Source organism: Onychomys torridus, chromosome 5, assembly GCF_903995425.1.
Source record: "Onychomys torridus chromosome 5, mOncTor1.1, whole genome shotgun sequence".
In the NCBI taxonomy this organism is placed as follows: Eukaryota; Metazoa; Chordata; class Mammalia; order Rodentia; family Cricetidae; genus Onychomys; species Onychomys torridus.
The window spans coordinates 34,754,755-34,768,296 of record NC_050447.1 but is presented as its reverse complement, the minus strand read 5'-3'; the positions used below and the strand labels follow the sequence as shown (position 1 = coordinate 34,768,296).

The window sequence follows — 13,542 nt, the reverse complement described above, 5'->3', positions numbered from 1 at the left end:
ACAAGAAAAATGGCTGAGCTGCATATATTATTTTTACTAAATTCCATCTGTAAAATCACAGGCATAGCCTACTATTCTTATATGGCTGTTTCTATCTTTAATGACATTAAAAAAATAGTAGAAAGATATGCTATTACTAGGCTGGAAAACAGTGTTATCACAGATAACAATAAAACCGCCCCTGTCCTTAGTGCAGTAACTTAGAACTTGTTATCAGAACAAGTCTGCTGATGCAAACAGTTGACGACGATAGAGAACAGAAACACAAACATTTGACAGCTTTGGGGGTTGTTTGTTTTAGATTTTTGAGACAGGGTCTCACTAGGTAGCCCAGGCTAGCCTTGAACTTGCCAAGTAGCCCAAGCGGGTCTTATACTTGTGATTCACCTGCTTTTGCCTCTAGAGGGCCTGAAACCCTATTTTTAAGCCATTTCTGTTGAGTAAGAATCCAAGGTGCATGTATCAGTGTTCTCCAAATTCAACATGATGTTTGCACACACAGGAAACAGCTAAGTCCTCTCACACAGCAAAAAGGTCTCGGGAAGACCATCCTAAGTCAATGTCTCTTCGTGGCGTACGTATTCTCCAATGTCTGCTTGATGAAACACCACAATTGCCATGGGGTCCACTTTTCTGCAGTCTTGAGTAGACTTTGCTGCTACCCCAAAACCCTAGAATTGAAAGAACAGACACCAATCTACTCACAAAATAAATAAAATCAAACAAGCTAAAACAGTTGTATCTCTGAGAAACTCACAGGGTGCTGAGAAGTTAAGTCTCACAGGTGCACCAACTCAAACAACATCCTTTTCAAAAGGTGCTTGGTATTGGTGATGGCCACCATCTCTACTCACCAAAGGAATGTCTGCCATGGAGTAAACCACTACTCCCTGGTACTGAGAAGTGTTTTCAGTGATTCGACCCAGACCGGATTTCAACACATGGTTTCCATATAAGAAGGACTGCTCTGCTCCGGGCTTTATCCACACTTTATACTGAAAGAGGGTTAGAAACCAAGAGACGAAAATGCTACTTATATCCCTGGGGGCAGGGGGGCTGCTGCTTCTGTGTTTAAGGAGGTGGGAAACAGACAAGCAGACACTTTCTCTTTAAACTGTTTGGACCCTGATCTTTGTATCTTTCGTCATGGAGTTCCTTCCTCGGCTCCACATCTCAACATTATAAGCAATTTATAGAACGGACAGCTGAACAGTTTTCTGGGGGGTTTGGGGGCCCCAGGATCATTCTCCTCACAGCCACTTATATCTGCTTTCTGATGACCAGCGGGCACTGTGGAGGCTTCTGTTTTCCTACAGGTACGTAGGCTATGCAGCAACATGGCATTCTCAGGCCCATATCCCTTCCTAAGCACGTCCAAGCAGCTACACCTACAAACATCTCCTTGTGCTGACGCTGTCAGGAACTCGAGGAAAAGGGAATCTGTGCTCTGACCTAGCTGTCAACCTTGACATCATCCCCGGTGGCCAAATGGAGACCAGCCCCACATACCTTGGCATAAGGTGCAAGGTAATCGAGGGCTGTAACGTGCAACCGGAACTTGTGGGTCTTGGTAAACTTTCCAAAACACGTCCCCAGTGACACTAGCTTATCCCCGGAGATGTTGGCTGCCAGCTTCAGGATCATCTCACTACAAGGTGGAGGGAGGAAGGTGCCAGGTGACGGCCACTGAGGGACGCAGGCCTCCAGCCCGGGACGCACCAAGCCCCACCTCACCTCACATAGTACACCCGGTCGTTGTGCAGCCGGAAACAGTAGGTGCCGTCGGGCCTGTCCACCAGGAGCTGTAGATTCTCCCCGATGCTGAGGGCAAAAAGAAGACTGGAAGTTACGCCGCGGCCGTCCCGCCCCGGTGCCGCGGCCCCGCGCCCCGCACGCCCGTCCCTCGTCCGCCTCTCGGGTTCCTACTATTTCGCAATCTTCTCGAACATTACTCGGGTCTCGTCTTCGGTCAAGGGCCGCATTTTTCCCGCTAGCTTGGCTCCCAGGATCCTCGTGCCCGGAGAGGCGGAAGCGGAAGTCGCCTTACCCCGCTTCCTGGCAACACCAAAGCGTGCCTTTCTAGCCCCCCAATGCCACGTGTTCTTTTGTGCTAGTGCCCCCTAGCTGGGAGGACCTCCGGGGACCGGAAAGCTGGCTGGGTGAGAAACCATAGAGAAAGGACGTCTTTCCCAACTGTTTCCGGTTCCAGGCGCGAAACCAGCGCCCTCACCGGGTCCGGAGAGGAAGTGACGGGGTTGCCGGGAAGATGGCCGCCGCTGTGACTCTCCAGTCCTCCGGTTCTGCTTCGGCCACGGCGACGGCCACGGCGGCCGCGCTGGGGGAGGTAGAAGATGAAGGACTCCTGGCGTCGCTGTTCCGCGACCGCTTCCCTGAGGCCCAGTGGCGTGAGCGGCCTGACGTGGGCCGCTACCTCCGGGAGTTGAGCGGCTCGGGGCTGGACCGGTTGCGACGCGAGCCCGAGCGCTTGGCGGAGGAGCGGGCCCAGCTGCTGCAGCAGACGCGCGACCTGGCCTTCGCCAATTACAAGACGTTCATTCGCGGTGCCGAGTGCACCGAGCGCATCCACCGCCTCTTCGGCGACGTGGAGACGTCCCTCGGTCACCTGCTCGACCGATTGCCCAGCTTTCAGCAGAGCTGCAGGTGCGGCCGGCCTAATGCCGACAGGCCCATTAGCTGTAGCCGACAGGATGCTAGACATAGCTGACCCGTACGTAGAGCACAGAGCAGCTCTCTAGGTAGGTGCTCTGTCGTTGTTATTTTACAGACGAGGAAGCCGAAGAGACTTGTCCAAGAACACAGCTAGTAAGTTACCGAGTCAGAATTTGGAAGCCAAGGAGTCCAGCCCTCCCTCGTAGGCTGTTGTGTTAAATAATGATACGCATCCAGCCAGTCTTGTGGACACAAGCTGTGATCCCGGCACTTGAAGCGCAAGCTCATCATCCAAGTCTGAGTATTGAGTTCAGGCCATCCTGAGCTACACGAGACATTGTATCGAAACAAAACAATCAGAAACCTGTGCAAAGCAGTTCAATGGGCCCGGCAGTTAATACTATAAAGATGGCAGTTTAATATATATGCACCTTTGTAATTAGGGATATTCAACAGATTGGGCTGGAGGCTATCTGCTTTGAAACTTTCATCGATATGAGGCTAACTGAAATGGAAATCCTATCGGGGAACATCATAGGTCGTCAAAAAAGTTTCCTTTTTGAGCTATCTTGCCTTATGTGATTCTAGCTCAGTTCTCCTTTAGAGCTTTTGGATATTTCAAACAGCCTTTGTACCCTCTAGGCCTGAAAAGAGATTCAGGACTTCCTAAAGGCAGTCTCTGGAATTACTTTAGAGAAGTGGAGAAAGTTAAAGAGGAAGAACAAAGTTGAACGGCAACACGTTACATTAAGGCCTGAGGGAATCTTGGGGCAAGAGTGTGCCTTGTAGGCTAGTTAGTACTCCATTAGGAAAATATTAGTAGCTATCAAAAATATGTGTATGAGCGTTTTGCCTGCGTGTATGTCTGAGCACCATGTGTGCCCCAGGATGACAGAAGGGGGTGTCAGATTCCCCTGGGACTGGAGTGGTTGTGAGCCACTTAATATGTGTGCTGGGACCTAAACCTGAGTTCCCTGCAAGAGCAGTGACTGCTGAGCTGTCTTTGCATCCCCAATATTAGCTAGTGAGGAATTTGTTTACTTTTTTTATACATTTACTTTGTGTCAGGTCCTGTGTACTTCATAAATGTCTTTTTTTTTTTTTTTTTTTTTTTTTTTCCCCCTCTAAAACAAGGTTTCTCTGTGTAGCCCTGGCTGTCCTGGAACTCCCTCTGTAGATCAGGCTGGCCTCAAACTCAGAGATCTGCCTGCCTCTGCTTCCCAAGTGCTCAGATTAAAGGGGTGTGCCACCACTGCCACCCAGCCTCATACATGTCATTTTGCCTGTCTAACTTTCTTTTTTTTTTTTTTTTTTTTTTTCTTCTGAGACAAGGTTTCTTTGTGTAGCTTTCCTGGAACTTACTCTGTAGACCAGGCTGCCCTTGAACTCACAGAGATCTACCTGGCTCTGCCTCCCGAGTGCTGGGATTACAGGCATGTGCCACCACCACCCCCTGGTATCTGTCTCTAAACTTTCATACCTTTGTGAGATGGGTCTTCTTACTATTTAACCAATGAAGAGACCAGTCCAGAGAGGCCAAGTATCTTGCCATAACTAGTCCTTCTTCATGAGATCCAGAGCAGTTCAGTCCCAATGTGACACCCAGTCCAGATCTACAAGCCATTTTAAAAGTTACATGGAGGGAGATGAGTGCCACCATGTGCGCTGTGGAAGTGGGTTCTCTCCTTCCATTATATGGAATCTGTGGATCAAACTCAGGTCAGCAGGCTTGTTGGCAGGTACCAGGCACCTTTACCCTCTGAGCTATCTTGATGACTTCATGTAAGCCATCAATTAACGATATGATCTTGAAGTTTCTTAAACCTTCAGTTAGAGGTTTCTTCAAGGGGCTGGAGAAATGACTCAGCGGTTAAGAGCACTGACTGCTCTTCCATAGGACCCAGGTTCAACTCCCAGCACCCACATGGCAGCTTGCAACTGTCTATAACTCCAGTTCCAGGGGATCTGACACACTCACACATAAAATAAAGTATTAAAATTTTTTCTTGGGCTGGAGAGATGGCTTAGAGGTTAAAAGCACTGGCTGCTCTTTCAGAGGTCCTGAGTTCAATTCCCAGCAACCACATAGTGGTTCACAACCATCTGTAATGAGATCTGGTATCCTCTTCTATCATGCAGATGTACATGTAGACAGAATACTGTACACATAATAAATAATTTTAAAAATTAAATATTTTTTTCTTTAGCTAGGTGGTAGTGGTGCACACCTTTGATCCCAGCACTTGGGAGGCACAGGCAGGCAAATCTGTGAGTTTGTGGCCAGCCTTGTCTACAGCGAGAGTTCCAGGATAGCCAGGGCTATGCACAGAAACCCTGTCTCAAAAAAACAACAAAAAAATTTCTTCAAGTATAATAGGAGTTATAGGTTTGATGTGAGGAAAATGAGACAAAATGAGACAGGTTCTTCCTATGTATCCCTGGCTGGTCTGTAACTCACTATGTAGGTAAAGATAGCCATGAACTCATACCAGCCTCAGCCTCTGGAAGGCTGGGGATCAGGGAGTATACCACCACACCCAGCCCTGTATGAAGACTTTAAAGAAACCATCAAGCCAGTGCCCAGTAAATGCTTGGTAACTACCTAGTGTGCAAAGCAATGAGATCTTTTTCCTAATTGGTTCTAGGAACTTTGTGAAGGAGGCCGAGGAGATCAGCTCTAACCGGCGGATGAACACCCTGACTCTAAACCGGCACACAGAAATCCTGGAGATTTTAGAAATTCCTCAGCTTATGGACACTTGTGTCCGAAACAGCTACTATGAAGAGGCCCTGGAGCTTGCAGCCTATGTCCGACGACTGGAAAGGAAATACTCCTCCATCCCTGTCATCCAGGTAGACAACTTGCCCAGAGGGCCCTCAAGCTGGTGAGCTTGTAATCATTAGTTCTGTAATTGTGACTAAGGTTTTAAGTAGAAGCCTTTGCATATTTCTTATCAATTTCTGCCAGCCAGGTAAGCTGAACAGAAGATACTGGCTCACTCATTCAAAGATCTTTTGTTGTTGTTGTTGTTGTTGTTTTTTTTTGAGACAGGGTTTCTTTGTGTAGTCCTGGCTAGTCCTGGAACTCACTCTAGACCAGGCTGACCTCGAACTCACAGAGATCCACTTGCCCCTGCCTTCCTAGTGCTGGGATTAAAGACGTGCACCGCTACCACCCGGACAAAGATCATATTACTCATGTGCCAGACACTAACTTAGGAACTGGGAATACCATGTGAACAAAGCATTCAAGGCCATGGCTCTCATGAAGTTTCTATTTTAGTGAACGTCTGATAATTGACAATAATATTGCAGATATTGGTAAATATCTGAAATGAGCCAGAGAAAGCCAGGCAGGTATGACGGGGTATGCCTGGAAGGTGGAGACGAGGATCAATCAGGAGTTCAAGCTTAACTACTTAGTGAGTTTGAGGCCAGCTTGCTGAGATTATCTCAAAAAACCAAAAGGAAAGTGAATTGGGGACTAGAGGCTGGAAACAGTTATTGGAGTACTGCTTTGCTGGCATGGTCAGGAAGAGAAAGAACTGGCACTTGGAGGTCTAGGGAGTCAGCAAAACAAGAAGCAGGAGAAGTAAAACAGGTGAGATGGGAAGAATTGGAGTCCCAAACCAGCCACTCTTACTGGACTATCGTGAGAAAGGCTGGGGCATTAGGAAGCAGGTGAAGCTGGAGAATCAGGCAGGGCCTGGAGATCATGGTCAGTAGTTGGGAGTTTGTTGATTGTGATGGGGAATCCTAGGAGGATTTTTGAGCAAGAGAGTTAGTTATGGAAGCAGATCTTTGTAAACCTGCAGGTGTAAGCTTTAGAAATCCACTGTATGTCAGGAGAGCCATAAGAATGTTGGCCTCCAGTGTCTAGGGTTAGTAGGATGAGTTCCAAAGTATTTTTTCCCAGTGTGTTGTGACTCAGTGTATCTGTATTGTCAGAGCATTGTGAATGAAGTGCGCCAGTCCATGCAGCTGATGCTAAGCCAGCTGATCCAGCAACTGAGGACTAACATCCAGCTCCCGGCCTGCCTGCGTGTCATTGGCTATCTTCGGCGCATGGATGTCTTCACTGAGGCTGAGCTGAGGGTGAAGTTTCTTCAGGCTCGGGATGCTTGGCTTCGCTCCATCCTGACTGCTATCCCTAATGATGATCCTTACTTCCATATCACAAAAACCATTGAGGCCTGCCGGGTCCACCTCTTTGATATCATCACCCAGTACCGTGCCATCTTCTCAGATGAGGACCCCTTGCTGCCACCTGCCATGGGAGAGTACACTGTGAATGAGAGTGCCATCTTCCATGGCTGGGTGCTGCAGAAAATCTCACAGTTCCTGCAGGTGCTAGAGACCGACCTTAACCGGGGTATAGGTGGTCGATTGGACTCTCTGCTAGGCCAGTGCATGTACTTTGGGCTGTCCTTTAGCCGAGTGGGAGCTGATTTCCGGGGCCAGTTGGCTCCTGTTTTCCAGAGGGTGGCAATCAACACTTTCCAGAAAGCAGTTGAGGAAGCAGTGGAGAAATTCCAGGATGAAATGACTTCCTACACCCTCATCTCAGCTGCAGCCATCCTGGGTAGCAGTAACATGCCTACTGCAGTGCCAGCCACACAACCAGGGACGTTGCAGCCACCAATGGTGCTCTTAGACTTTCCACCCCTTGCCTGCTTCCTCAACAACATTTTGGTTGCTTTCAATGATCTTCGTCTCTGCTGTCCTGTGGCCCTAGCACAGGATGTGACTCAGGCCTTGGAGGATGCCCTTGCCAAGGTGGGTAACTTTCTGTGACCTTGATCTGCCTTTGTTAAAAGCCAGCCAGGCTTTTGTATTAAACCAGGTGCCTGCTGACTTTCAGAGGTTTAGTGTGGTCTTAAGGGTTTTTCTGATCGAGCAGCTCTGATGATTGATGACTCTTTGTGGGGATGTATAGGCAGAAGTTTCTATCCTGCCAGAAGCTCCCAAATAAACACACTGAGGATTATATTAATTATAAATGTTCGGCCAATAGCTCAGGCTTGTTACTAGCTAACATTTCAATTAACCCATATTTCTTATCTACACTCTGCCACATGACTTGGTACCTTTTCTCAGTACGGCATGCTCATCTTTCTTCTCCTGGCATCTCTGGACAATCTTCTGACTCCATCCTTCTTCATCCCAGTATCCTCAGTTTGGCTCTCCTGCCTAACCTTACCCTGTTCAGCTGTTGGGCAGTCAGCTTCTTTATTAAACCAATCAGAGTGACAAATCTTCACAGTGCACAAAAGGATTATTCCACAGCAGAGATGATCCTGGAAGAAGCTGTGAAGTAGAGTACCTGTAGCAGTCATTCAGCATGCACAGTCTATTGCTTGATACCAGATTCCCAAGAACTCAGCAGCTTGAAACAGTACATATATCATCCAGTTCTGTGAGCCAGGAGTCCAGGGACACTGTCTCTGGGTCCTCTGCTCAGGGTCTCACAGGTTGTATTCAAGGTGTCAGCTGAGTCCAGGCATCTATTGGAGTTAGAGCTCTGGGCTGTTAGAGGCTCATTCCAGTTGCCAGGTGTTAATCTGTGCCATTGGAAAATTTACAGAACTGAGGTCCTCAGCTCCTAGAGACCATGTATCACAGATAGCTCACAACATGGCTGCTTCTTCCTCAGCGCTGGCAGGAGAGCATCTCTCCTGTATTTCGTGATGCTCTTCTACTGGAACTGGAAACCATACCAGAACATAACAAGTTGGGTCATAAATCCACCAATGAAGTCACACAATAGTGACTATTGACCACAGTGCTGAATTTGAACAAGATAGCAATGAAATGTACTGTTGTGAATCAGTAACTTTCTATTTTTGTTTTGTTTTGTTTGTCAAGATAAGGTGTCTTTGTATCCCTGGCTGCCCTGGAACTTGCTCTGTAGACCAGGCTGGCCTTGAACTCAGAGAGATCTGCCTGCCTCTGCCTCCTGAGTGCTGGGGTTAAAGGCGTGCGCCCTCATTGCCCAGCTGTGAAAACTTTCTTCATGCTGCACATTTGTGCCTTGTGCTTGCTCTTCCACATAGCAGCAGCAGTAGACTTCCTCTGTGGTTGATTGTTGGCGTTCTTGTCTTGTAGGTAACCAAAACAATCCTGGCATTCCATCGTGCCGAAGAGGCTGCATTCAGCAGTGGGGAGCATGAAATCTTTGTCCAGTTTTGCACTGCCTTCCTGGAAGACCTTGTTCCTTATTTGAACCGCTGTCTTCAAGTCCTTTTTCCACCAGCTCAGATAGCCCAGACTCTAGGTAAGAGAAAGGAAAGAGTTTTTAATTGTTTGCCTTTTTATAGGGTCTGTGTAGCCCAGACTGACCTGGAACTCAGAGATCTGTCTTCCTCTGTCTCTCCAATCCTGGGATTAAAGGCATGAGCCATAACACCTAGCTCTGGTTTTCTTTTATTATTGTTGTTGTTGTTTTTGGTGTTTTGAGACAGGGTCTTATTTAGCTCTGGCTGCCCTGGAACTCGCTCCATATGCCAGTCTGGCCTCGAATTCAGAGAACCTCTTGAATGGTTGGGATTAAAGGTGTGTGCCATCACTGCCTGGCCTGTTTTTATTATTTTTAATTATGTATTCATGTAAAGTCTATGTGGGGGGTATGTATATGTGAATATATTTTTAATTTAAGTCTCACGTAGCTGGTCTTGAATTCAATATGTAGTTAAAGCCATTCTTGAACTTCTGGTCATCCTCCCTCTACCTTCTAGGGGTTAGGGTTACAGCCACGCACCACCATTCCTGTCTTGAGTAAGAAGTTTTAAATTGCCTTACAGGTGTTTAATTTACATAAATAAATAGTGTGTACATTAGTATAAGTCAGTGTCTTTCTGGAAATATAGAGGTGGGTAACCATTACTAGTACCTGTTTTATAAGTCTGTCACCCTTAAGATCGCAGACTTCAGTTGTACCCGGGAAACTTTGAATGCTGTTATCTCTCGTTTCTGAACATTGTATAGAAATGGAATCATATACTGTATTATTATCTGGGGAAGTGGAAGAAGCCAGTCACAAAAGAACCACTTATTGTGTGCTTCCCTTTATATAAAATACCAGAGAAATGGTTCTGTTGTTTTTAGACAAGAGTCTCATGTAGTCTAGGTAGGCTATATACTGGAGGATGTATACTCTGTACTGGTAGGCTGTATACTGTATACTCATGTAGTCTAGGTAGGCCTTACTGTATACTGGAGGATGACCTTGAACCCCTAGTCTGCCTGCCTCAGCCTCCTAAGCACTAGGATTACAAGTGTGGGAGAAAAGTGGTTTTTTGGAGCTGAGGATCGAACCCAAGGCCTCAGGGTTAGGCTAGGCAAGCACTCTACCACTGAGCTAAATCCCCAACCCGAGAAGTGGTTTTATTTATTTACTTTTTTTTTTTTTTCTAGACAGGGTTTCTCTGTAGTTTTGGAGCCTGTCCTGGAACTCGTTTTGTAGATCATGCTGGCCTCTGCCTCCCAAGTGCTGGGATTAAGGGCATATGTCACCGTGCCTGGCTAGAGAAGTGGTTTTAAAAATATTTTTCTAGGCACTTGAGAGGCAGAAGCAGGCTCATCTGACTTGAGGGCAGCCTGGTCTACAGAGTGAGTTCCAAGACAGCCAGGGCTACACAGAGAAACCCTGTCTTGAAAACAACAACAAAACGAACAAGCAAACAAAGAAAAGAACAACAACAATTTTCCCTCACTGGGCTTGGTGTCACAGGCCTTTAATCCCAGGACTTGGGAAACAGGAAGCAGGTGGATCTCTGTGAGTTGGAGGCCAGCCTGGTCAAGATCGTGAATTCCAGGACAGCCAGTGCCATGTAGAGAGACCCTGTCTCAAAAAATAAAAATAAGACCAGTCAAAAATATTTTTCTTCAGTTATAGATTTTTTTTTGGAGTGGTGTGAGGCGAGGCGCATGACCTTCGATAAGGGTAGCTGTTCTCCTCCTTGGCTTAGCCCTTTCTCTTGTGTCTAGCCCAGGACTCTAGTGTCTCCTGGCTCTGGCCCACCCATGTTTCTGTGGGGCTCCAGTATAATAGCATTCTTTCCATTAGTACAAACATGCTCTTGCTGGATTGGAGTATGTAATTGTGTCCCCCCCCCCCCCCCCCCCCCCCGCCGTGCTCTCTAAGTTGAATTTAATGACTTTTTCCCATTTCGTTTTTTCCTACCATCTGGGTCAGGCATCTCACCCACCCAGCTCTCCAAGCACGGAACCCTTGGGCATGTGAACATCAGCGCCATCCAGGAGCCTCTCGCCTTTATCCTGCCTAAAAGAGAGACAGTCTTCTGTCTAGATGACCAGGAGCTAGTGCCTGACCTCGGGGTTCCAGCGCTAGAGCCTTCTGCGGAGCAGCCCGGCCTGGAGCCAGTGACTTCGGCGGCCCCTGAGGGCGGATCAGAGAGGAGCGATCCAGGGGAGCCGCTGCCTGGGGAGCCAGGGGAGGGGGAGCCGCTGCCGGCGCAGCCGCCGGGGGAGGAGCCCTAGGCAGTGTCCGGGCACCCAGACCGGGGAGCAGCACTAAAGGCCCAGAGCTGCGGGGTTATCTGGAGAGGGAAGGTCGCCGCGTGTGTGCAGGCTGAGACTGCTTCGCCTAGGATATCGTGGGGCACTGTGGTATGTGGGAGCTTTAATAAATCCGACCGACTGTCGCCACCTGGCTGCTCTCTCGGAGGGCGGGTGCCCCAAGTCGCGCGGGAACTACACGTCCCGGCATCCCTGGCGCCAGCGGGAGGCGGCGCGGTTTCGGCGCCATGGGGCTGCTGGGTGGGCTGCTGGTGGCGGCGCGGGTCCCGCTGAGCCGGGCGCGGGGCTGCAGCTCGTCGGCCGGCCTCGAGGGCCCCGCACGCACGCGCTCCTACTGGCGGTACCTGAGGCGCCTCGTGTGGGGCGCGCCGCAGCCGCCATACACGCGCGTGTGCCAGGTCGGGGACCCGGTGCTGCGCGCCGTGGCGGCCCCGGTGGAACCCGCGCAGCTGGCGGGGCCGGAGCTGCAGCGGCTGGTGGGGCTGCTGGTGCAGGTGATGCGGCGGCGCGGCTGCCTGGGCCTCAGTGCGCCGCAGCTGGGGGTGCCGCTGCAAGTGCTGGCCCTCGAGTTCCCCGACGCGCTCTTCCGCACCTTCTCACCGCGCCTGCGTGAGCTGCGTCAGATGGAGCCCTTCCCGCTTCGGGTGCTGGTGAACCCCAGCCTGAGGGTGCTGGACAGCCGCTTGGTCACCTTCCCTGAGGGCTGCGAGAGCGTCTCCGGTTTCCTGGCGTGTGTGCCTCGCTTCCAGGCCGTGCAGATCTCAGGTCAGGGCACGGGGTGGCGGCAGGGTGACTGTGCTCTCCTTAGCCGGAGACTGCAAACAGCAGGACCCAGGAGCACCGGGAACTCAGGGCTGACAGAAGAGCAGGGTGAAACCCGCTTAGATGGATGGCAGGATGCCAAGCTGGGAGGCTACTACTTAGATAGGGGGTCTGTCAGGGTCTGTCCCTCCTCTCTTATAGGTATGTATAGATTCCCGTGTATGTGTGTCTGTATCACACGTTTTTCCTATTTTAACTGTCATGGTGGGCTTGTGTAAGAAAGTGGGACCCAGCTTTATCCACACTAGGGCAACAAGTCATCCCACATTGTTTTATAGAACGGGTTATTATTTGCTACTGTGCCAAGCTGAAACAGCTTTGATAGACAGCGCCTGAGAAGAACTTTGAGGAGGGAAGTGCCTCAGCATGAGGATTTCTTATCCTTGCCCTGTAGTAGAGCTGGGAATCAGGCTGAATAAAAGTTGGCATTGAATGACGCTGAGGTATCCTTTGTAGGAGGGATAAGGCTGTTGTCCACATTCACTTTCAGATGTTGCCTCTGTAGATAGGATACAAACAGGCACAGCCAAGGCAGGAATCAGGAAACAGGGACAGGAGGTTAAGGACATTCAGCAAACCCTCACCTCAGCCAGCCTGTAACTTCCTTTGCAGGACTGGACCCAAGAGGAGAGCCAGTGGTGTGGTCAGCAAGTGGGTGGACCGCCCGAATCATCCAGCATGAGATGGATCATTTGCAGGGCTGCCTGTTCATTGACAAAATGGACAGTGGGACATTTACCAATCTCCACTGGATGGAGGTGAATGACTGACGCTCTCTTGCTTGACTGAGGGTCTGGAAAACTGGCCTGGAGACATTTCAGGTTAAGGTGGGCACATCTTTTGTGCTTCAGCTTGGAATTGGTTCTAATCTGACAGTAAACAGTGGACTGAGGTAAAGGAAGGTGACAAAATGCTTGTCCTGAAATCCGACTTGGACAGAGTCCATTACAGCATGAGTAGAAATACACCCTTGAAGAAGGGGTCGGGGTACTTTCTGACAATTCTGCATACAAAGACGTGGGCAGGTAAACATTCTCAGTACAAATGTACTTCATGAGACACGGTCTACCCACGCAGCCAATGCTTGATAATGTATCCAGCATCTGGAAGTTGTCGTCAAACACAGGTGAAGTTTGGGTGTGGTAGCACTCTGCGGGCAGAGACAGGCTGATGTTTGAGGCTACCCAGAGGTACATAGTGAGACTGTCTCAAAAACAAAACAACAACAAAAAACGTTAATCAGGGAGGGATGACTTGACAGTTAGGTTAAAGAGTACTTGCTTTTCAAGCAGCGGCAGCACGAGTCTTTAATCCCAGCACTTGGAAGGGAGAGCAGTTGAATTTCTTGAGTTTGAGGCCAGCCTGGGCTACAGAGTGAGTTCCAGGATGGTCAGGTATACACAGAGAAACCCTGTCTCGAAAGAAAAAAAAAAAAAATTCCCTCGGAGCTGAGGATCGAACCCAGGGCCTTGTGCTTGCTAGGCAAGCGCTCTACCATTGAGCTAAACCCCT

The 13,542-nt window shown here is 49.2% G+C and overlaps 2 protein-coding genes across 4 annotated transcripts; one reads left to right on the top strand and one right to left on the bottom strand.

Annotated features, from left to right (window-relative positions):
- Nucleotides 1-302: 302 nt before the first annotated feature.
- Nip7 (nucleolar pre-rRNA processing protein NIP7) lies at nucleotides 303-2,062 on the bottom strand. Its single transcript, XM_036188371.1, has 5 exons — nucleotides 1,927-2,062; nucleotides 1,735-1,821; nucleotides 1,510-1,648; nucleotides 855-995; nucleotides 303-671 (listed from the first exon to the last, which is right to left on the bottom strand). The coding sequence occupies exons 1-5, from the start codon at nucleotides 1,980-1,982 to the stop codon at nucleotides 552-554; spliced, it is 543 nt and encodes a 180-aa protein (XP_036044264.1). The 5' UTR covers nucleotides 1,983-2,062; the 3' UTR covers nucleotides 303-551.
- A 122-nt stretch (nucleotides 2,063-2,184) lies between these two features.
- Cog8 (component of oligomeric golgi complex 8) lies at nucleotides 2,185-13,367 on the top strand. Of its 3 annotated transcripts, XM_036188370.1 has the most exons (6): nucleotides 2,185-2,661; nucleotides 5,316-5,523; nucleotides 6,619-7,446; nucleotides 8,776-8,944; nucleotides 10,865-11,041; nucleotides 12,643-13,352. In XM_036188370.1, exons 1-6 carry the CDS (start codon nucleotides 2,267-2,269, stop codon nucleotides 12,798-12,800), a joined length of 1,935 nt encoding a protein of 644 aa, XP_036044263.1. In that variant the 5' UTR covers nucleotides 2,185-2,266; the 3' UTR covers nucleotides 12,801-13,352. The 3 variants fall into 3 exon arrangements, with proteins under 3 accessions (XP_036044263.1, XP_036044260.1, XP_036044262.1); XM_036188367.1 differs by lacking the exon at nucleotides 12,643-13,352 and having other exon boundaries at nucleotides 10,865-11,333; XM_036188369.1 differs by lacking the exons at nucleotides 2,185-2,661; nucleotides 5,316-5,523; nucleotides 6,619-7,446; nucleotides 8,776-8,944; nucleotides 10,865-11,041 and adding an exon at nucleotides 11,182-11,973 and having other exon boundaries at nucleotides 12,643-13,367.
- Nucleotides 13,368-13,542: the final 175 nt, after the last annotated feature.